The sequence below is a fragment of the Desmodus rotundus genome, chromosome 1, assembly GCF_022682495.2.
Source record: "Desmodus rotundus isolate HL8 chromosome 1, HLdesRot8A.1, whole genome shotgun sequence".
NCBI classification, from domain to species: domain Eukaryota; kingdom Metazoa; phylum Chordata; class Mammalia; order Chiroptera; family Phyllostomidae; genus Desmodus; species Desmodus rotundus.
In genome coordinates, this window is record NC_071387.1 from 82,405,508 (window position 1) to 82,430,259 (window position 24,752).

Consider the following 24,752-nt stretch of genomic DNA (forward strand, 5'->3'; position numbering starts at 1 on the left):
GGTTGTTGACAGTTGTGAGTTTTGTTGCCATTTTCCTGTTCACAGTTTTGATCTTTTTCTTAGGTAAGTCACTTTGACATTTCCTATAATAAGGGCTTGGTGATGATGAACTCCTTTACCTTGACCTTATCTGAGAAGCACTTTATCTGCCCTTCCATTCTAAATGATAGCTTTGCTGGATAGAGTAATCTGGGATGTAGGTCCTTGCTTTTCATGAGCTCGAATACTTCTTTCAGCCCCTTCTTGCCTGCAAGGTTTCTTTTGAGAAATCAGTCGGAACCCCTTTGTAGACAACTGTCTCCTTTTCTTTCGCTGCTTTTAAGATTCTCTCCTTATCTTTCATCTTGGGTAATGTAATTATGATGTGTATTAGTGTGTTCCTCCTTGGATCCAACTTCTTTGGGACTCTCTGAGCTTCCTAGACTTGCATGTCTATTGTCTTCATTAGATTGGGGAGTATTCCTTCATTGTTTGTTCATGTAAGTTTTCAATTTCCTGCTCCTCCTCTTCTTCTGGCACCCCTATGATTCAGATGTTGGAAAATTTTAAATTATCCTGGAGGTTCCTAAGCTTCTCCTCATTTCTTTGAATTCTTGTTTCTTCATTCTGTTCCAGTTCAATGTTTATTTCTTCCTGTTGTTCCAAATTGTTAATTGGAGTCCCAGTTTCCTTCCCTTCACTGTTGATTCCTTGTATGTTCTTCTTTATTTCCCTCTGTATAACCTTCAGTTCTTCCTTTATTTTGTGTCTGTACTCAACGTCATTTCTGTGAGCAGCCTAATTACCAGTGTTTTGAACTCTGCATCTGGTAGGTTGGCTATCTTCTCATTGCTTAGTTCTTTTTCTGGAGTTTTGATCTGTTCTTTCATTTGGGCCGTATTTCTTTAGCACATCACCAGTCTGGATGAATGTTTCTTCCTTAAACCCTTGGTTGTCAGACTTCCATACACTTTGATTTTCTGGCAGCTCTGATTGCTTTTTGTTTTTTAAATTTGTTGTTGTCTTTGTTTTGGGTGGGCGAGGAAGCAAAACATATCTACCTATTCCTCCACCTTGGCCAGAAGGCCTTGAGATATTTTTCATTCTTACATTCAAAAACCTCCTTGAGTCCTTCCTCTACTGCAGCTTCTTCAAGTTATATTTTATACTTTTAAAAAATGTAACAAGTTCAACCTGAAAAATTTAATTAAGTGGTAAGCAACAGAAAGTGGTGAGGTTAAATATTCTAGTTAGAAGGGTGAATGTTCTTTAGAACATTTGTAAGCTAAATTTTCATTTATTTTTTTATTGAGAGAAGTAGTGAGGGAGAAAGAGAGGGAGGGAGAGAAACATCCATGTGCAAGAGAAACATCAGTTGGTTGCTTCTCCCATGCCAAGTGAGGACCTGGCCTGCAACTCAGGCATCTGCCCTGACTAGGAATGGAACCAGTGACTTTTTCGTTTGCTGGCCTGCACTCAGTCCACTATGCCACACTAGCCAGGGCAGTAAGCTAAATTCTTGCTACAGAACCAATGTAACTTATTAGAAAAGGCTACATTGGCATTTGTGTAGATTAAACTATTTCTCAGTCTTTGAAGTAGCCTTGTAAAGAGGAGCAGATAAAAGGAATCATTGGATGTTTTTAAAGTTGGGAAATACTACATCATTTAGTATGTCAGTGGGAATTCTAGTGCTAAGAAATAAATTGATACAGAAGACAGAAATGGTATAGAGAAGACAAGTAAAAGGGTTGAATTTAAACATAGTTCATCTGTTCCTATAGCAGCAAAAGATAGCAGTCAGTTGGAGGATTTGGTGGTGAGAAGGTATTTTTGTTGTTGTTGTTTGCATCATTATCAAGCCTATCTGCTGAAATTGGGGTAGTATTCTTGAAAGCTCACTTGAGACATGAGATTAAATTATATACAGTTGTTTAGCCATGCTTACTAGCTTAAGCTGTGGGCCGGGTAGGCAGAGAATTGGGTTAGAGTTTTGTCACAAAAGTGCCAGGAAGAGACAATGTAGAAAAGGAAGGGAGTCACTTGTGGTTGACAATCCATGAAATTTAAGCTGAATTAGGACAATGAAAAAGTGGTCATGATGGAGTAAATGGTTGCATCAAAAATTTGTTGGAGTGATGGTGTTGGTGTGAAAGTGGAATGATCAGCGGTGGATTTGAGTGTGAGATTCTTGAAACAGATTCCAGAGGCATTGCAGTCACTGGTGGTGAAAGGTTGAGGTGGTGACCCTGGGTAGAGGTGGCTAGAAGGGAAGGGGGTCTGTAGTTCGAAGTGAGGATGTTGAAGAATTGAGGGAGCAGGTTGTTGAAAGGATCATATGTTGCCAAGAATGTAATGATAGTGGTGGAAGAGGCTGTGCAGCAGGTAACAAAGTCCTCAAAATGTGTGCAGACGAGAGGACTAATAAGAAAATGGGGCAGCAAAAAGGGGAGGTTGCCCAAACTGGTGCTGTGACACATGCCTTTACGTGGGGTGTTGGGGTAGGAGAGATTGTATAAGTATAGACAGTGGGGAATACACACAACAGCATTGCAGAGAGCTTCTGGACGGAAGGGACATTGGATAGACTTTGTTAAAGACAAGCTGCTTTCCAAAGGCAGTTGGAGAGGTTTGGGCAGACAGGGAGGGGAGGGCGGTGGAATCCCAGTAAGCAAGGATACATCAGTGTGGGGAGAGTTTAATGAGGGAAGCTGAGATGTCTGTTGCTGGGCAAGGTAGAGGGATGTGAAGTTTGCATGGCTTTCCAATGGGCTTTTAGGGAAAGGTGGGTGACCAGTCAGGTGTGGTGGCAGTATTGCCCTCAGCTTAGTCTCCTTAGGTCTTTGGGGCTGTGAGGCAGGCTGGTGCACCTGTTAGAAAGAGCATTTGGGGCCTTGCACAGGGAATAATCACCTCCAGAAAAGGTGCTTGCTCCTGTATTTTTCTCGGTATTACTTCATGCCACTTGAGACACTTTTTAAAAACATTAATTAAAAATATTTTATTATTATATTATTTGTTATCCCCATTTATCCCCCTTTGCCCTCCTCTACCCAACCTGCTCCCAAAGTCAGTCCCCATCCTGTTCATGTCCATGGGTTGTTCATATATGTTCCTTGACTAGTCCTTTCCCCTTCTTTCTGTCCTTATCCTCCTCTACCCCCATCTGGCCACTGTCAGTCTGTTCCATGCTTCCATACCTCTGGTTCTATATTGCTTGTTATTTTGTTCATCTGTAAGGTTTCTGTTATAGGTGAGATCATACAGTATTTGTGTTTCACCTACTGGCTTATTTCACTTAGCATAAAAATGTACTTTTCCAGTTCCATCCATGCTGTTGCAAAAGGTAGGAATTCCTTCTTTCTTTCTGCTATGTAGTATTCTATCGTGTAAATGTACCACAGTTTTTTGATCCACTCATGTACTGATGGGCACTTAGGTTGCTTCTAGCACTTGGCTATTGTAAGTAGTGCTGCTATGAACATAATGGGTGTATAAGTTCTTTTGAATTGGTGATTCAGGATTCTTAGAATATATTCCAGCATTGGAATCGCTGGGTCAAAAGGCAATACCATTTTTACTTTTTTAAAGAAATTCCATACTGTTTTGTACAGTGGCTGTACCAGTCTGCATTCCCACCAAGAGTGCACTGGGGTTCCCTTCTTCCACATCCTTGCTGGCACTTGTTAATTTATTAATGATGGCCATTCTGGCTGTTACGAGATATTATCTCATTGTGGTTTTAATTTGCATCTCTGTGATGGCTAGTAATGTTGAGCATCCCTTCATATGTCTATGGGACATCTGTATGTCCTTGGAGAAGTGTCTGTTCAGGTCCTTCGCCCATTTTTTAATTGGGTTGTTTGACTTCCTGCTTTTGGTCATATGAGATCTTTGTATATTTTGGGCAATCAAACCTTTGTTTCATATATCATTGGCAAATATGTTCTCCCATATGGTTGGTTGCTTCCCTTTTCGCTTTGATGATGGTTTTTTTAGTCATGCAGAAGCTAGTTTGGCAAAATACTGGGATACAAAGTCAATATTCAGAAATCAAGGGCAACTTCTTTACACCAACAATGAAATATCAGAAAGAGAAACTGGGGGTAAATCCCATTTACTATAGCAACAAGAATAATAAAGTTCCTAGGAACAAACTTAACCAGTGAGGCTAAGGAGGTAAAAGATCTCTACTCGGAAAACTATAGAACACTGAAGAAAGAGATTAGGAAGATACAAATAAATGGAAGCATATACCGTGTTCATGGAAGAGTTAACATCATTAAAGTGGCCATTCTACCCAAAGCAATCTATAGATTCAATGCAATTCCTATTAAAATACCATGCCCTGGCTGGTGTGGCTCAGTTGATTGAGCACCGGCCCACAAACCAAAGGGCTGCTGGTTCCATTCGCAGTCAGGGCACATGCCTGGGTTGCAGGCTGGGTCCCTGGTAGGGGCACAGGAGAGGCAACCACACACCGATATGTCTCTTTCTTTCTCTCTCTGAAAATAATAAATAAAATAAAATGAAAATTAAATTAAATTAAATTAAATTAAAAATAAAATTAAATAAATTAAATAAAATATAAAATAATATAAAGTAAAATAAGAATAAAAATTAAATTTAAAATAAATTAAATAAATAAATAAAATAAAATACCATGGCATATTTCACAGATCTAGAACAAATACTTCAAAAATTTATATGGAACCAAAGGACTCCAAATAGCCTCAGCAATCTTGAGAAAGTAACAAAGTAGGAGGGATCACAATACCTGATAGCAAACAGGCCGCTGTAACCAAAACAGTCCAGTACTGGCATAGGAACAGATGCATAGGTCAGTGAAACAGAATGGAGAGCCCAGGAGTTAAACCCATTTATCTGTGACCAATTTATATTTGTCAGAGGGGGCAGGAACATACAGTAGAGTAAAAATAGCCTTTTCAATAAATGGTGTTGGGAAAACTGGACTGGAACATGCAAAAAAATGATATTAGATCACCAACTTACACCATTCAGCAAAATAAACTCAAAATTGGTAAAAGACTTAATTATATTAAGTCCTGACACCATAAAAGTCCTAGAGGAAAACATAGGCAGTAAACCTTGAGATACCCCATGCAGCGATATTTTGCCAATATATCTCCTAGGGCAAGGGAAATAGAGGAAAAAAATAAACATGGCATGTGAGACACTTAATTTCCTTATGTATTTGTGTACTGTCTCTGCCCTCCTACATAGCCTCTGAACAGTAGGTGCTCAGTGAATATTTATTGAACGGATTAATTATACAACCCATATGCTTTTAAATCTGGCTTCCTTGAATATAAAACTTTTACATGGTTAAGAATTTTTTAACCATATCAAAATTGTAACAACTAGAACCATCATTCATTCAGAACTGTCAGAAATCGAGTTGAATGGAAGTCCTCCAACTATGGAGTTAATAAGATACCACACTGAAACCAGTAGGAGGAGCAGAGATGTGGAGTCAGGTGATTCCACACCCAAGTGTGGCAGATAAAAATCGGGAGGGATCTCTCAGCAGCATGAGGTCCCAGCCACACAACAGATCCCCCAGCCCAGGCTTCCAGTGCCAGGAAGATAAGTCTCCATAACTATTGGCTGTAGAAACCAGTGAGGCTTAAGGCTGTTGAAGACAAACTTTTGGGAGTCCATGGCAGTTCCTCTTAATGGTACCATACACAGATTTGGACTCAGTCCTTCTGAGCTCCAGCGTGGAGGCAGCAGATGGAGAGGCATCAGAGACATACGGGGAGGAACTGAATTACATGGTATCAGGGTGAGAGTTGGGGAGCACCTTTCTCCCAGACAGAAGTCCTGGCAGAGGCCATTGTTCCCTTGATGAGCCCTCACAGAGTCATCAGGTAGGCACCATATATGAAACTCCATCAACCTGGCTCACAGTGTTTTCTCTGCCTTGGTGATTCCCTGAGGCTCTGTCCCACCCAACTTTCTTTGGTGGGTGGGTAGATTGGGGGGGGGCAAGCTTTTTCAGGTGGCGTTTCCATAAGAATGGCTTGTTTTGGCCCATGCTTCAGATTTTCCCAAGTTGTCTCAATCAAGCAGCATCCAGCTTCAGTGAACCCTGTACCTCTCATGAAGTTGCCCCAGGCCCAGCACTAGCAGCAGCAGCTATCCTTAGTTCACAGCTTGGCCTTGCCTGAGCACCTCCAAGCCCAGAACAAGTAGCAGCCATCTGCAGATCATTCTGTTGCTTATGCTGTGTGACTCCAGACAGAACACAAGTGTTGGCTGACATTGAATGTGCCAACAGCAATCTAGGCTCAACTACAGTAGGAAGGTTTATACAGCCAACCCTATTGGTGGGCACACCTTGAGTATCCAGCTTGGGTGAATGAGGAGGCTGGGCTATTGATCCCTATAGGGTACCTGCTACATTAGGACACTCTACCAAGCCTGGGAGACATATCAGCTCTACCTAATACATAGAAACAAACATAGGGAGGCTGCCAAAATAAGGAGACAAAGAAACGTCCAAATGAAAGAACAGAACAAAATTTCAGAAAAAGAACTAAACCAAGTAGAAACAATCTACTAGACGCAGAGTTCAAAACACTGGTCATAAGACTGCTCACTGAACTTAGAACATCAACAATGTGAAAAAGATCCAGTCAGAAATGAGGGATACACTAATTGAAATAGAGGACAATTTATAGGAAATTGACAGTAGAGTGGATGAAGAAACTAAAAGCAACCAATTGAACAGCAAGAAGGAAAAAGAATCCAATACAATGAGGATAGTATAAGGAGTTCTGGGACAACTTGAAGCATGCCAACATTTGCATAATGGGGGTGCCAGAAAGAAAAGAGAGAGAGCAAGAAATTGGAAACCTATTTGAAAAAAATAATGGCAGAAATCTTCCCTAACTTGTTGAAGAAAACAGATGTAGAAGTCCAAGAAGTGCAGAGAATTCCAGACAAGATGAATGCAAAGAGGCCCACACTAAGACACAGCATAATTAAAATGCCCATGGTTAAATACTAAGGGAATCTTAAAAAGCAGCAATAGAAAGGCACAAGTTACCTATGAGGGAGCTCCCGTAAGACTCAGCCGATTTCTCAACAGAAACTTTGTAGGCCAAAAGGGATTGGCAAGAATTTTTCAAAGTGATGAACAGCAAGCACCTACAACCAAGATTACTCTACCCAGCAAAGCTTTATTTAGAATGGAAGGATAGATAAAGAGCTTCCCAAACAAGAAAAAGCTGAAGGAGTTCACCACCACCAAACCAGCATTATATTGTGTTAAAGGGCTTCTTTAAGAAGATAAAAATATGAACAATAAAATGGCAATAAATACATAACTATCAACAATCGAATCTGAAAAAATTAACCAAAAACAGAACAGAAACAGAATCATAGATCTAGAGAATGTGTTGATGGTTGCCAGGTGATAGGGTGGTGAGGCGGATTGGTGAAGAAGGGATTAAGAAGCACGAATTGGTAGTTAGAGAATAGTCATAGGGTTATACAGCATAGGGAATCTAGTAACCAAAGAATATACATGCATGACCCAGGAACATGGATGATGCTTTGGGGATTGCCTGAGGAATTTGGGGGGTAGATGGGGGGAGCAAAGAGGGAAAAATGGGATGATGTTTTTATTAACAGCATAAACAATACAATATAATTTTGTACAAATTTTTTTTTAACAGTTAAGCTGATTTCTTTCTCCCTAATTAATTAACTGTGAGTATATGGCCATAATTTGTAGGCATGAAGACTAGTATGTGTGAGCTAAATGTAGACATGTGGTTAAATGAAATTTGCAGGACATGTTTTCTTTTTTATGAGAATACATCTCCATATATTTTACTGTGGACTGAAACTAGAACCAAATTTGATTTAAGTCATAAACTGATTATGTAAGATGACTTTAACTTTTGTGTGAGCTGGAAGTTTCTCTGAGGCTTTTTCAGTTACTGGATGTTTTTCCTCTGTTCCCTGGAAGCTTGGGAGGAGAAAGAGAACCGCGAAGTCTCATTGGCTATAATAGTTTTCTTTTGTACAAAGCTGCTGGCCTACTGACCTTCTACTGAGCTGTGGCTCTGTCTTTAATTTGATTCTTGTGTTGTCCCTTCTCCAGCTGTTTTTCCACCCTTCCTACCCCCTTCACGTGTTACTATCTCCATGCAGTGGGTTGATGGGTCTTTGTCTCCCATGTAGGAGATAGGCCATGCCAGTCTAAATCTCTTCTGACATCCTGGCATTGCCCTTTTCCAACTTTTGGCAGCAAAATAGATGAGGAAGCCAGACCCTATAGTTTGTTCCAATTGACTTCTGAGGAGTCGTACTTTGGGGTCTTGAAAATACCCTAGACTTACTCGTTGAAGGGTCTAGCTGATAGGGGTGTCCAACCTGTGGCATGCAGACTGGATACAGCCCAGGATGGCCATGAATACGGCCCAACACAAAACAGTAAATTTACTTAAAATATTAATGAGATTTTTTTTGTGTGCTTACGTGTCACGTTGTATTTAATGTATGGCCCAAGACAACATTTCTTCCAATGTGGCCCAGAGAAGCCAAAAGGTCGGACATCCCTGGAGCACTTCCTTTATTCCCCCCGACTCTGAGTTGCTCTAGGCACCCAGGTCTGAGGAAGTAAAGTTAATTGCTCTTGGCAGGGTGCATTTCAGCTAATGTTATACTTAAAATTTGGTGTCACGTTTGATAGCTTAGTCAGATTATTATGCTCTTGTGATGCTGTAGTAATGAACTGTTATTTCACTATTTTACAGAGTGCTTATCATTTCACGTATTTTTGCTGAACTTGTATAAGAGGCACTTGGATGATGGATTAACCAGAACATTGAAATTCTGTGCACAGTTTCAAATTGGAGCATATTGGATTTTCACCCTAGTTCAGCAGCTCTGCTGCTCACTTAAATACAGATGAATGAAGACCCCATTCGGGAAGACACCTGGCCAGCGGTCCAGAGCTGATGCAGGTAGGCAGTGCAGTTCTCCATATACCTTAGTATGATAAACTGAAAGTAGTTGTAAAATTGAGGGATACTTTTACATGATTCCTAGTGGTTTGCTCTTAAATTTGTGACTTCCAGTATTTCATATACATATGCATGAAAAACAGGTTTAGATTTTTGAGAGGCAGGATCATACTAATTTTTTTCCCCATAGTGTCTTACCTTCTGTCAAGTTACAGATGTCTGGTAAATTTAACAAGTGAATTGTAAATACCTAGTTAATAGGATTATAGTAGATTAATTGTCATTTTGAAGGAAGAAGTGAAAGTGAGGTGAATAGATGAGTATTAGATTTAGTAAGATTCAGGATATTTATAGCAGTTTGAAGGAAAAAAGATAAACTTGCAGTTTTGTATATTTATTTGAAAGTTTATTGGAATGAAATGTATGAAAATGACTAATGGAAATTATTTTTGTGGCACACAGCTAATATAACTAGAAGTTTAGACTTTGCATGATTTTTACCCACCCTCAAACCAAATAAATCAGGCCTAGCTGGGTAGCTTAGTTGGTTAGAGCATTGTCCTAATATACCAAGATTTTGAGTTTGATCTTCAGTCAGGGCACATACAAGAAGGAGCCAATGAGTGCATAAATAAGTGGAACAACAAATTGATGTTCCTTTTTCTCTCCCCCTCTCCCCCTCCCTCTGTCTTTCTCTTTCTCTCTCTCCTCCACTCTCTAAAATCAATTAGTAAAAAATTTTAATAATACATTTAGTGGGAGTACAAAAAATAGTGTGATCTTACATTACTTTACTTTTCCTTATTTTTTAGAGCATATGATATAAAACTAAAGATGAAACAGGTACTTCATAAATTCTACTTGGCCCATTGTTAGAACATGAGGTCATACTATTTTTCACTGTTATCCTATTTTAGAAAGATTGCTGACTCTTTGATCAGTATTGATTATAAAATTGCCTTAATCATTCTTCTTGTTAACAAACACAAAGGGTCAGTTGCTGTTAAATCCCTATGTCAGTAATGAATGTGCCCCTTTACAAATTAAGAAAATTCACCAAGGCAGGGTTTTTTTTTTTTTTAAGCAGCAGGAAGCCCAGGTAGGCATTCCAGACTTGGTATGGAGGCTCAGCTATGCCCATAGTTAGTCCCATCTCAAAAAAGTTAGAGCTGGGGACTTCGACAGTCTGGCTCCTAGGGTGTCTTTTCCAAGTGGACCTTGGAGTAGCTGGGCTTCTTCCATGGATGCTCCCAGAGGAAGTGTCCCGAGAGAAACTGGAACAGCTGTGTGGTCTCTTCTGGCTGAGACTTAGAAGTCTTACAGGTTTACTTCTGCTGTGTTTTTGCTCCTTGAAGGCAGTCCAGGTTTCAAGGGAGGGAGCTTGTGCTGTGCTGAGTGAGAGTGTTACAGAGCAGGTGGGGGGTGGTTCACGATAAATTATTACAGAAAGGATCCCCCCTTTCTGTCTCTGGAGGTCCCTGCCCCCCGCCCCACACCCCCCCACCCCACACACCTGCTAGGTTCGAAATGCCCGCTCCCAGAGGAAAGACATCTCTCAATGCCAGAGACTGGTGAAAAGGAAAGAAATTATTTATTTAAAGGTTACACAGACTTAGAGTAATGACTTAATGTCTTCATTAAGATACGAAAGTCCTCTAGAATACCCACAGATGCACAGTCCTTCCCTCTCCCTCTGCCCAGTCAGGGGTACCGTGTCTCAGGAAAGGAAGTAGAAGTCCGTGATTCAGGCTCCCAGCACCATCAGCTGTGTGGCTGCTGCAATCTCCAGTTAATCCAAAACTATGTGGCCCCTTCTTGTGGCCCACCAGCAAGAGTCCTTTCTTCTTCTCCTTTTCTTCCCGGCAAAGTCTCTCCTGCTGCCTAAGCCGCGTGGCAAAAAGAAGCACTCCTAAAAACCACATGGTCCTCTCCTATTAACTCCAGAACCCCGTGGTCCTCTCTATTCATTTCAGAACCACGTGGTCCTCCCCCTCTATGGCTGCTGCGCCTAGGTTTAAATCCCAGCACCCATCTTCCTTTGCAGCCCCATTTCGGACTCCTCCTACAGTCAGTTACATCTGCCAACATCCCTGTATTCTTCCAGCTTTACTGGGCTGCCACAGTAAGTCCGGGCAGGTGTGGCACCATGGCATGGAGCCAGTCATCTCCAAGCTCTCACGCAGGCCCTGTAACCAGGGGGAGTTGCCTCCCAGTTACATCCTGGGTTGAAGGCATTTCCATCCCCCTGGCTCAAAGCATGGCTACAGCTATTTAACATATCTATGAAACCAGGTAAAGGTTATAGATATGTTAAATGACCATGCCAGAGGTTATCTGCAAAACTGTTGCTATTTAAAACAGCTCTCAATGGCCCTGCTCCACGTGTCCCATCCCCCAGCTCAGACTTGGGGTGAGGACATCCTATATATATATATTTTTAATATTTCCTGGACACCTTGAGTTCTGGACCCCATTACAAATCCCTTCTTGGGGCCTTCCTCTTGGCTGCACACTGCTTCAAGAGGAGCATCAAAGAATTTAAAATTGCCACCATGGTAAATAGATTGGGTAGTGTTTAACATAGAGTGTGAATGATCAATCAAAATAAGAAAATTGAATTTTTACATCCTTTGTATATCTATTTCAACATATGAGGCATTTGTATTTTTAAAATAACAGGTTTGTATACCTAATGGCAAAGGGCAGCAAATCCTATTATATGGTATAACTTTTTTCATATATTTTTCCCCTTGAGTTAGCTTTTATTTTTACTAGTTTAGCAAAGGCTGCAGTTTTTCTCCTTTTATGACATACTTTAATCTGATTGTTTGGTACAGAGAATGGTCATAATAGATATCTGTGTATTAACACAGAGACTTAACTAATTTTTGCTATATTTAATTGAAATGTTTTTAGAACCTTGATTTTATTTTTATCAAATCAATAAAAATTCACAGTTGAAAATGTCAAATAGTGCCAAACAAAGGCTTATACCAAAAAGTGGGCACTCTATTTATTCGGATTTTTAACTTCAAAATTTGTAAATATGAGTATACAAATTTCTTTTGTTCTGACCATTTCAGATGTTATGTATCGACATCTATTGAGAATTTTAGCTTGTTCGCATAACATCTCCCTTTCCCATTAGCCTCCTAATACAGATTTTGGCTAAAATGTATTTTTTGTTTATATTACAGTTACTATATACATACAGAACACTTGAGCCAAGTAATGGCGTATGATTACTCTTTCTTTGCCCTTTTTGTTTTTCCTGGAGTTTAGTGATTGCTTTTTTAATATACTTGCTTAAATTTCTTTGCCACTTGAAGTCTCTTAAACTCTCAAACAGCTATATAAAGCTCCTCTCTATAATTTTTTGCATGTTAAATGTGATAGGTAATTCATCGGTCCGTGATTTTCTTCGAGAGGTTTTTTAGTGCCTTCTGTTCTTATCTGTGCGGATTGCTTTTTTCATACTTCCTTTTTACTGGCATATATTGGATTCTCCTTGTTTCCTGGATGTCAGGCTTTTCAAGAGTAGGCGGTGAATGAGTTGAGTGTTAGAGCTGTAAGTAGAATATATGTTGATTCATTCACATTGTTTATTTTTGTGCCTGATTGAAATTGTCTCTATTAGTTTTTAGATGCATACAGAAGATAAAATTGTTTTTGAGACCTTGCATGGACATTATCTTTATTCTACTCTCATGCTCAGTCTTTGGTGGGGTAATAGATTCCAGGTTGGAAATGACTTTTGATCCAGAATTTTCCACTCACTGCTCCATTCATTGCCTTGGAGATCCTAGTGTTGCTATTTAGGGAAGTTGGATGCCATTTCTTCCTTCTTTCCTTCCTCCCTTCCTCCCTCTTCCTCTTTCTCTCTTTCTCTCTTTCATTGTGCTATTTTATTACTTTTTTAAATTAATTAATTTATTTCTAGAGAGAGGGGAGGGGGAGGGAGAGAGAGAAACATCAATGTGTGGTTGCCTTTCATATGCCCCCAACCAGGGATCTGGCTGGCAACCCAGGCCTGTGTCCTGACTGGGAATCAAAATGGCCATCTTTTGCTTTGTGGGATGACACTCAACCAACTGAGTCACGCCTGCCCGTCAGGGCTTATTTCTGAACTTTTATATGTATCCAGTGATTTTTCCATTTTCTCTAGAAACTTTTAGAATTGCCTTTTTGTTCTGAAACTTTATGACAGTGTATGTTAGTGTGGGTCTTTTTCATTTTTTTAAGGCTTTTCAGTCCTTGGATTCATCCTTTAACTATGTAGAGTTCTATGTTACTCCTTTGATTGCCTTTCAATTCTTATTTCCGGAATATATACTACTTGGATGTTATTTGGATTTAACACTTCTTAGGTCGGTCTTTTTTTCTTTTAATCCTCAATTATTTCTTTTTATCTTCCCATTTTTCTGAGGCATTTACTGACTTTATTTCCCAACCTTTTAAACAATTTCAGTAAGCATTTAAAATTTTTAGGAGCTCTTTTTTTGTTGTTCTCTTTATTCATTTATATCATAGCTGCAAGTAAGATAGGCTATAAATTGTATTTTTAAAGTCTTTCTTGAGTTAGCTTTGCTCCTTACGTATGAAGTTTGTGTTTCACCTGGAGGTTTTCCTTAAATCTCTTTCACTCCAAGGCTATCTCCTAGCAAGGCACAGAAAAGTTGATTAGAAGCTGTGTGTGTGAAAGTGGACCTTGTTGCCTGGTAGATTTCATGTATATTATTGGGGGCTTCCAGCTGTCAATATCTGTGGGTGTTTTTTCTTTCGTTTTTTTTTAAATTGTTATTCAGTTACACTTGTATGCCTTTTCTCGCCATCCCTCCACCCGACCCCAGCTGAACCCCCCTCCCTGCCCCACCTACACCCTGCCCCTTGATTTTGTCCGTGTGTCCTTTATAGTAGTTCCTGTAATCCCCTCTCCCCACTGTCCCCTCCCCACTCCCCTCTGGCTATTGTTAGATTGTTCTTAACTTCAATGTCTCTGGTTATATTTGGTTTGCTTTTTTCTTCTGTTGATTAGGTTCCAGTTAAAGGTGAGATCATATGGTGTTTGTCACTCACCGCCTGGCTAATTTCACTTAGCATAATGCTCTCCAGTTCCATCCATGCTGTTGCAAAGGGTATAAGCTCCTTCTTTCTCTCTGCTGCATAGAATTCCATTGTGTAAATGTACCATAGATTTTTGATCCACTCATTTGCTGATGGGCACTTAGGTTGCTTCCAGTACTTGGCTATTGTAAATTGTGCTGCTATGAACATTGGGGTGCATAGGGTCTTTTGGATTGGTGTTTCAGGGTTCTTAGGGTATAATCCCAGCAGCAGAATTGCTGGGTCAAAGGGCAGTTCATTTGTAGTTTTCTGAGGAAATTCCATACTGTTTTCCACAATGGCCTCACCAGTCTGCATTCCCACCAATATTGTACTAGGGTTCCCTTTTCTCTGCATCCCCTCCAACATTTGTTTGTTGATTTGTTTATGTTGGCCATTCTGACCTGTGTGAGATGATACCACATTGTGGTTTCAATTTGCATCTGTCTGATGGCTAGTGATGCTGAGCATCTTTTCATATGTCTCTGGGCCCCTCTGTATGTCTTCCTTGGAGAAATGTCTGTTCAAGTCCTTCGACCATTTTTTAATTGGGTTGTTTGTCTTCCTGGAATGCAGTCGTGTGAGTTCTTTCTATATTTTGGAGATCAGGCCCTTGTCTGAGGTATCATTGGCAAATATGTTCTCCCATACTGTTCGTTCTCTTTGTATTTTAATGCTGTTTTCTTTAGCCATACAGAAGCTTTTTATTTTGATGAGGTCCCATTTGTTTATTCTTTCCTTTATTTCCCTTGCTTTAGGGGACATGTCTGTGAGGTTGTTGCTGCGTGGAATGTCTGAGATTTTCCTGCCAATGTTTTCCTCTAGACTTTTATGGTGTTATGACTTATATTTAAGTCTTTTATCCATCATGAATTTATTTTCGTGTATGGCGTAAGTTGGTGATCGAGTTGAATTTTTTTGCATGTAGCTGTCCAGATCTCCCAACACCATTTGTTGAAGAGGCTATTTTTTTCTCCATTTTATGCTGCTGCCACCTTTTTTCAAATATTAATTGACTGTAAAGACTTGGGTTTATTTCTGGGCTCTCTGTTCTGTTCTATTGGTCTATGTGCCTGTTTTTATGCCAGTACCAGGCAGTTTTGATTACAGTGGCCTTGTAATACAGTTTGATATCAGGTATTGTGATCCCTCCTGCTTTGTTCTTCTTTCTCAAAATTGCTGCAGCTATTCGGGGTCGTTTATGTTTCCATATGAATTCCTGAAATGTTTGTTCTATATGTGTGAAATATGTCATGGGTACTTTAATAGGGATTGCATTGAATCTATAAGTTGCTTTGGGTAGTATGGCCACTTTGATGATGTTAATTCTTCCAATCCATGAGCATGGTACATGCTTCCATTTGTTTGTCTTCCTCAATTTCTTTCTTCAGTGTTGTGTAGTTTTCTGAGTACAGGTTTTTACCTCCTTGGTTAGGTTTATTCCTAGGTGCATTATTCTTCTTGTTGCTATGTCAGTGGGATATTTTTCCTGATTTCTGTTTCGGATGTTTTGTTGTTGGTGTACAGGAATGCCTTTGATTTCTGAGTATTGACTTTGTATCCACCTGTTTTGCCAAATTCATTTATTAGGTCGAGTAGTTTTTTGGTGGAGTCTACAGGATTTTCCATGTACACTATCATGTCATCTGCAAACACTGACAGTTTCATTTCCTACTTTCCAGTTTGGATGCCTTTTATTTCTTTTTGTTGTCTGATTGCTGTGGCTAGGACTTCCAATACTATGTTGAATAGGAGTGGTGAGAGAGGGCATCCTTGTGTTGTTCCTGATATTAAGCTCTAAGTTTTTGTCCATTGAGTCTGATGTTGGCTGTAGCTATCTCATATACGGCCTTTATTATGTTGAGGAATGCTCCCTCTATTCCAATTTTGTTGAGTGTTTTTATCATAAATGGGTGCTGTATGTTACCAAATGCTTTTTCTGCATCTAATGATATGATCATGTGATTTTTGTGTTTGTTATTTTTTATGCGATGTATTATGTTTATTGATTTGCGAATATTGTACCATCTTTGCATCCCTGGGATGAATCCTACTTGGTCATCGTGTATGATCTTTATAATGTATTGCTGGATGCGGTTTGCCAATATTTTGTTGAGAATTTTAGCGTCTATGTTCATCAGTGATATTGGCCTGAAGTTTTCTTTCTTTGTTGTGTCTTTATCTGGTATTGGGATTAGGATGATGCTGGCTTCATAAAAAGAGTTTGGGAGCCTTCCATCAGTTTGGATTTTTTCGAAAAGTCTGTGAAGGATAGGGGTTAGCTCTTCCTTAAATGCTTTGTAGAATTCTCCTGTGAAACCATCTGGTCCAGGGCTTCTGTGTGTTGGGAGTTTTTTGATGACTGCTTCAATTTTGTCTGCTGTTACAATCTGTTCAGGTTTTCTGCTTCTTCTTATTCATTCAGTTTTGGATGGCTATATTTTCTAGAAATGTGTCCTTTTGACCTAGGTTTTGAAATTTCTTGGCATACAGTTCTTTGTGGTAATTTCTTACAATCCTTTGTATTTCTGTGGTATGAGTTGTAATCTCTCCTCTTCCATTTCTAATTGTGTTTATTTGGATCCTCTCTCTTTTTTCTTGATGAGCCTACTTAAAGGCTTGTTGATTTTGTTTATCTTTTCAAAGAACCAGCTCCTGGATTCATTTATCCTTTGAATTGTGTTTTTAGTCTCTATGTCATTTAACTCTGCTCTGATCTTGGTTATTTCCTTCTTTCTGCTTGCTCTGGGCTGTCTTTGTTGTTGTTCCTGGAGTTCTTGTAGGCGTAGGGTTAGGTTGTTTGTTTGAAATGTTTCTGTGTTTTTAAGGTAGGCATGTATTGCTATGCACTTCCCTCTCAGGACTGCCTTTGCTGTGCCCCATAGGTTTTGGGGTTTTGTGAGTTTGTTTTCATTTGTTTGCAGAAAGTTTTCGATTTCTTCCCTAATCTCGTTCTTGACCCATTCATTAATAGCATGCTATTCTGTCTCCATGATTTTGAGTGTTTTGGGTTTTTTCCTTTGGGTTTGGTTTCTAGTTTCAGTCCCTTATGTTCAGAGACAATGTTTGATATGATTTCATTTTTCTTGAATTTGTTGAGGCTTGCTTTGTGCCCTGTCATGTGGTCTATCTTTGAAAATGTTCCATGTACACTTGAAAAGAGTGTGTATTTTGCTTCTTTGGGATGAAAAGCTCTCTCTCTATCTATATATATCAGTTAAGTCCATCTCATCTAGGGTATTGTTGAGTGACACAATATCTTTGTTGATATTTTGTTTCGAAGATCTGTCCATTTTTGACAGTGGGGTGTTAAAGTCTCCTACTGTAATTGTGTTGCCATCAATATCTTTCTTGAAGTCCTCCAAGATTTTCTTTATGTATTTGGGTCATCCTTTGTTTGGTGCATATATATTTATAATGTTGATGTCTTCTTGGTGGATTCTTCCTTTGAGTATTATGAAGTGACCTTCTGGGTCTCTCTCTATGGTCCTTCTTTGGAAGTCTATTTTGTCTGATATGAGTATTGCTACCCCTGCTTTTTTTTCCTGTCCGTTTGCTTGGAATATTTATTTCCAGCCCTTCACGTTCAGTCTGTGTAGGTCTTTTGTCCTGAGATGGGTCTTTTGTAGGCAGTATATATGTGGGTCACACTTTCTTATCCATTCAGCTATTCTATGTCTTTTGATTGGAACATTTAATGCATTTACGTTTAAGGTTATTATCAATAGGTCGTTATTCATTGCCATTTTTTCATACTTGTGTTCCTCTATCTTTCTCTTTTCCTTCCTTTCCTTAAAGCAGTCCCTTTAGCATCTCTTGCAGAGCTGGTTTGGTGGAGCTATATTCTTTTAGACTTCTTTTGTCTGGGAAGCTCTTTATTTGGCCTTCTATCTTGATTGAGAGCCTTGCTGAGTAAAGTAGCCTTGGTTGCAGGCCTCTGGTTCTCATTACTTGGAATATTTTTTGCCATTCTCTTCTGGCTTGGAGCGTTTCCATTGAGAAGTCAGTTGCTAACCTTATTGGGGCTCCCTTGTATGTTACTTCCTATTTCTCCCTTGTTGCCTTTAAGATCCTCTCTTTTTCTTGGTATTTTACCATTTTAATTATAATGTGTTTTGCCGTGGGCCTCTTTGGGTTCCTCGTGCTTGGGACTGTCTGTGTCTCCTGGATTTGTGACTTTCTCTCTCATCAGATTAGGGAAATTTTCCATCATTACCTTTTCAAACAGGTTTTCTATCCCTTGCTCTTCTTCTTCTCCTTCTGGTATCCCTGTTGTACAGATATTATTACGTTTCATGTTGTCCTGCATTTCCCTTAATCCTTCTTCATTGTTTCTGAGCCTCTTTTCCTTTTCTTGCTCTTTCTGGGTGTTTTTTTCTACCTTGTCATCCAGCTCACTGATCCGATCCTCTGCTTTGCCAAGTCTGATTTTGAGTCCTTCTACTGTGTTCTTCTGTTCAGACATTGTATTCTTCAATTCCTCTTGGCCCTTGTTGATAGTTTCTGTTTCCTTTTTATGTTGATATAGTTTGCATTGAGTTCATTGCATTTACCTTGTAGTTTCTGGTAGTTCTTTGTTAGCTTCGTGATCTTCCTGATAACCACTGCTTTGAACTCAGTATCTGATAGTTGAGTTGCCTCTATTTCATTTAGCATTGTTTCTGAGGCTTCCTCCTTTCCTTTCATTTGGGGATTGTTTCTTTGTCTTCCCATTGTTTGTGAGACTCTTCTTGTTAGCCTCTCCTTCTTAAATTGATCTGTTCTGACTCCCGGGGTTTATGGTATGAACTTCTGTGGTGGAATGCCAGTGGGATTTAGTGGTGCTGTCTCCTTAATCTTCTGCGCTCACTGTTCTAGAGTTGACGTTTATGGGTCTAACAGGTTCTAACTCTGGTTTTTTCAGAGCTCCAGGTTTTATTTTCTCATTGTGGGAAAAGGAGAAAGAAGAAAAAAAAAGGGGGGGGGAGAAGGGAAGGAAGGAAAAAGGGAATAGAAAAGGAATGGAAGGAAGGAAGAAGTAATAAAAAAACATTGGAGGGAAGATAAGAAGAAGGAATTTAAACAAAAATTAAAAGAAAATAAAAGAAGGCAGGAAGAAGGAATAAAAAGATAAAGGATGGAAGGAAGAAGGACATAAAGGAAGAAGGAATTTAGGGGTAAAGGTGGGGGGAGTGTTCTGCTGGCTTTAAACCGGTCAGGTTAGTTCTGCTGGTCTCCCTGTCAGGTTAGTTCTGCTGGTCTCCCTGTCTGTGAAACGGGAGGGGGTGATTTGAGCGATTGGTTTAACTTTTCTCCCTTCTTGAGCCACACTCTTTGCTGTTTTTCAGCCTCCAGTCCAGTTCCTCAGGGTCCTTCTGCTGCCCGCTAGGCCTTTAGTTCACCAGTTGTTCTGTCCTTGAGGTGCACTAGTTAGGGGCAACTCACACTCCACCTTCTTGCTCTTTGCTGTTTTAGATGCTAGGGGCTCTCGGTGCTCCTTCAGGATAGTTCAGCTCCCCACTGGGTCGAGTCTTTCCGGGAGGGCTGCAGTCTCCCCTAGCCCTGCAGCTCCCCTCTGGTGGGTGTTCTGTCTTCCTCTTAGAGAGCGAGTAGGCCCTGCAGGGTTCTGTGTGCAGGGGCTAGGTGGGAGGTGTTCACTCCCAGGTGCTTCACATGTGGTTGCCTGCTGACAGCCAGGCCATTGATAGGGTTGCACGGTCGATCCCTGGCTTTTGGCCTGTGCGCTGGGGCAGCCAGCCAGTGATCCAGGTGCGCACCCGCCCGAGGTTTCAGGTATGGGTGCCCACTCGGGTTTCAGGTGTGGACGTCCAGGCTGCTGATTGAGGAGCGCACTCACCCGGGATTTCAGGTGTGGGCCCCAGGCCACTGATTGGGGTACGCGCCCAATGGGGCTCTTTGGGCCTGTGTGCCCAGGCAGCTGTCGGCTGATCAGCATGTGTGCCCACCCGGGGTTTCAGTTGTGGGTGCCCAGTCCGCTAATCTGGGTGCGCGCCAACCAGGCTTCAGGTGTGTGCTGGGGCTGCTTATCCCGTGTTTACAGTCCAGGGGCTGAGAGGGTAGGGGCACAAGAGGCCACGGCTGCTGTGGAGAGTTCTCTAAACAGACGCTAAGTGCCTCTATTTTTTCTTTTCAAGAAATTCCTCCTATTCAATGCCCCATGGTCCAAACAAGCACCTGGCTGCTCACACAGCCCAGCCTGACTCTCTCCCAAGAATCTTGCAGCAGACCCTGTGCCCTGGCTGTGGGCTTCAGCCACCCTGGTCCCCGCGCTGGTCCCAGGGACCTTATTGTCCTTAAGCACTGTTCTTACCGTCTGATCTTTCAATGTCCTCTATCTTTTGTCTCCAATCTTCATATATGCTGGAATACCGTTGGCTGTTTGCTCTGTTCCTCAGATCAGCTAGGCGTTTTCACTTGCATTGAGGGGAAGTGGACTCTGCTCCCACCTATTTTGCCGCCATCTTCTCTGGGGTGTTTTTTCTGGAAATGAGATTTCAGAGTTCCTGGTTGTATGAGGAGAATATTTATCACATCTCAGATTTTGTGATTTCTGCCTAATAGTTACAAAGTCATTCTCCTTTACCATCTGTTGAAGTGGCAACCCCAGAGACCACTGTTAGTTGTTTAAAACTGGGCTTATTAAATTGCTAAGCAGCAAGAATGTCACCTTGACAGCTTCCCAGGGATATTTCACAAGAGGAAAAAGTGCTCACATGGGAGGAAGGAGTGAATTGGTAGGGTTGGAGGCCGTGACTGTGGTGTAGAGGAGCATTATTTAGTATTGCTCATCCAAATACTGAGTTGCTGGAACAGATTTTGGTCTTTAGAACATCTTGGTTCACACAAAGTTAAGATAGAAGTCGGCAATTTTGGCCCCGACTGGGGTGGATCAGTTTGTTTGGCATTGTTATACAAACCAAAAGGTCATGGGTTCAATTCCCAGTAGGGGCACATGCCTGGGTTGTGGTTAGGTCACCTGTTGAGATGCATACAGAAGGCAGCCAGTTAGTGTTTCTTGCGTTGATGTTTCTCTCCCTCTTTTCCCTTCTCTCTTAAAAAAAAAAAAAAGTCGATAATTTTGGAAAATGTTTCTGGACGAACTTCTGTTAGAACGGTGAAAGTGTGTATAGGTTTTCTTACCCATCATGATTTAGTACCGTTTATTTATTTATTTTTTAAATATATTTTATTGATTATGCTTACAGTTGTCCCATTTCCCCCCCCTTTATTCCTTTCTGCCCAGCACACCCTCTTCCACCTGCATTCCCTGCCTTTAGTTCTTGTCCATGGGTCATACATATAAGTTTTTTGGCGTCTCCATTTTCTATACTATTCTTAACCTTTCCCTGTCCTATTTTCTGCCTGCCATTTATGCTACTTATTCTCTGTACCTTTTCCCTCTCTCTCCCCCTCCCACTCTCCTGTTGATAACCCTCCATGTGATCTCCATTTCTGTGATTCTGTTCCTGTTCTAGTTGTTTGCTTAGTTTGTTTTTGTTTTTTAGGTTCAGTTGTTGATAGTTGTTTGTTGTCATTTTTCTTTTCATATTTCTTCTATTGCTTAGATAATTCCCTTTAACATGTCATATAATAAAAGCTTGGTGATAATGAACTCCTTTAACTTGACCTTATCTGGGAAGCACTTTATCTGCCCTTCCATTCTAAATGATAGCTTTCCTAGATACAGTAGTCTGGGATGTAGGTCCTTGCCTTTCATGACTTCTTGCCTGCAAGGTTTCTTTTGAGAAATTAGCTGATAGTCTAATGGGAACTCTTTTGTAGGTAACTGTGTCCTTTTCTCTTGCTGCTTTTAAGATTCTCTCCTCTTTAATCTTGGCTAATGTAATTATGATGTGCCTTGGTGTGTTCCTCCTTGGGTCCAACTTCTTTGGGACTCTCTGGGCTTCCTGGGTTTCCTGCAAGTCTATTTCCTTTGCCAGATTGGGGAAGTTCTCCTTCATTATTTCCTGAAATAAGTTTCCAATTTCGTTCTCTTCCTCTTCTCCTTCTGGCACCCCTATGATTCAGATGTTGGAACGTTTAAAGATGCCCTGGAGGTTCCTAAGCCTCTCCTTATTTTTTCTGGTTGAATCTTTTCTTCATTCTGTTCTGGTTGAATGTTTGTTTCTTCCTTCTGCTCCAAACCGTTGATTTGAGTCCTGGTTTCCTTCCCATCACTGTTGGTTCCCTGTAGATTTTTATTTCACATAATGCATCCTTCACATAATTGCTGGCTATGTCTTTTTTATGCTGTTGAAGTACCCAATGAGTTCCTGGAGCATGCTGTTAACCAGCGTTTTGAACTCTGTATCTGATAGGTTGGCCGTCTCTTCATTGCTTAATTGTATGTTTTCTGGAGCTTTGATCTGTTCTTTCATTTGGGCCTTTTTTTTTTTGCTGTTTTTTGGTCTCAGCATGCCTGTTACATAGTAAGGGGCGGAGCCTTAGGTGTTCACCAGGGCGGGACAACCCACATCACTGCCTTGTGACACTGTATGTGGGGGAGGGGGTCCAGGAGGGAACAGTGCCGCTTGCTCTGCTCTCTGCTGATTTTCAGTCACTTCCCCCGCTACCCACAATCAAATTGGGCCCTTCTGGTACTGATTCCCAGGTGGGTGGGTTTGTGTATGTTATAGGACCTTTTGGGTCTCTCCAGTGAACTGGGAGTTTCTCCTGCTGCCTCAACCCCCACAGGTGTTTTCGGTCAGAGGCTTTGAGGCTTTATTTCCTGGTACTGGAACCCTGGGTTGTGGGGTCTCTCCAATCATTCCTCCTGGTTATCTGCAGGTGCATGTGGGACTGCCTAGTCCACAAGCCACCACCTCGTCTGGTCCTCCAGCTGCACTGCCTTGTTGCGAGTTCTCTCTGCCCCTCCTACCGTTCTGGATGAATGTTTCTTCTTTAAACCCTTGGTTGTCAGACTTCCATGCATTTGGATTTTCTGTCAGTTCTGGTTGTTTTTTGTTTCTAAATTTGTTGTTGTCCTCTTTTTGGTTGTGGGAGGAGGCACAGTGTGTCTACCTACACCTCCATCTTGGCCGGAAGTCGATTTAGTACAGTTTAAATAACTGTTTTATGACTCCTAGAGCAGTTTAGTTTGTTAACATGGCTCTATTTCTTTTTTTAATTCAGTCAACAAATAGATGTAGCTACCTAGTAAAGGATCTTATTCTGTTTTCCACTGAAAAATCTGTGATACTCAGATCGGTGATACAATCCACTTTTCATTACAAACTAACATCAGTGCCCAGTGAATACACCTACCTTCTCTTCTGTTACTTGTGTTTTCCATCTAGCTGTATGTCTTGGTGACCATTTAACAATATACAGAGATCTTAATGGCTCTTTACAGCTACATAGAATTTCATTGGGTACATGTACCATATTTGTTCAGTAGTCAGTTATTTGGGCATTTGGGTTGTTTCTACGTTTCTGGTATTAGGAATAATAACTGCAGTGAATAGGCTTATCCATATGTCTTGTCAGTGTGTCATTGGGATAGCTGCCCAGCAGTAGAATTGAGTCAAATGGTAATGCCTGTTGTAATTCTATGAGATGCCATCAGATTTCCCTTTATGGCCTGGGGCCATTTTTCTTTCCTCTCTCCCACAGTGTTGCCATAGTATTTTGTTGTCAATAGTATGTTGTTAACTGTATGGATTTTTGTCCATCTGTTGGGTGAGAAATAGTGTGTCTCGGTGTAGTTTTAAGTGTGAGGTTGAATATCTTGTCTTGCTTGTAAGGGTGTCTTTGGCAGGCCTTTTTTTGTCCTTACCTCATCTGTTTTTCTTCTTTCAGAAGCTCTTGAAAATGTCAGTTATTAACCTTTGTGGTACAAGTAATTGATCTTCCTACTGTGTGGTGTCAGCTTCTTGGAGACAACTGTCCTGAATGCCTGGTCTCTTGCTCCATCTGTATGGGTCTCAGCCACCTTCACAGAAGTCCTTTTGGGTTTATGCACTCCAGGGTTACACCTATGGTTTCTTGGCTCCTGTGTATTCATGATGCTTTTCTCTCTTGTTTCCTGAAAAAGTATCCTCCAAAACTTAGATTTGTATGAGAGGTGAATTCTGAGCCCATACATGATTGTAAATGTCAATTTACAATTTTCTTGGGTATAGGGTTCAGAATCATTTTACCTCAACTTCGAAGGCATCAGTTATCTCTTGTCTAGCTCAGTGTTTATGGTGTAAGAATAAGTCTAAGTACCTCTTCATTTAAGGACTTACAAAAATGCACTTAATTTTTTAGAGCAGTTTTAAGTTCACAGCAAATTTGAGCAGAGGGTACAACGATTTCTCTTATACCCTCATCGTCTCCCTAGCCTCCCCCACTAGCAGAGTTCCACATCAGAATGTACGTTTGTTACAGTTGATTAACCTCTACTGACATATCATCAACCACAGTCTTTGTGTTATAAATTTGGGAGATTTGGCAAATGCGTAATGGCATGTATCCCCCATTATGCTGTTTTTTAATATCCCTGTGACTATTTTATAACTGCCAATTTTTACTTCTTTTAATTCCTTCAACCACTGGCTTTTTATTGTCTTCTTGGTTTTGCCATTTTCAGAGTGTCATATACTTTCAGTATGATTCCATCAGATTGGTTCTCTGTTGCTAATACATATTTAAGGTTTCTCTATGTCTTTCCATGGCTTGATGCCTCAT

The 24,752-nt window shown here is 40.7% G+C and overlaps 1 protein-coding gene across 6 annotated transcripts in view; it reads left to right on the forward strand.

Annotated features, from left to right (window-relative positions):
• Positions 1-24,752, forward strand: part of SPIN1 (spindlin 1) — an 87,200-nt gene that overhangs the window by 19,233 nt on the left and 43,215 nt on the right. For 4 of the 6 annotated variants that reach the window (XM_053925401.1, XM_053925386.2, XM_053925398.2 and 1 more), the window contains one exon: positions 8,769-8,978. The exons of the other annotated variants lie outside the window; for them this stretch is intronic. In XM_053925401.1, the coding sequence (XP_053781376.1) occupies positions 8,927-8,978 (52 nt within the window). In that variant the 5' untranslated portion in view covers positions 8,769-8,926. The remainder of the gene's footprint in view (positions 1-8,768; positions 8,979-24,752) is intronic. 6 annotated transcript variants of the gene reach the window in all.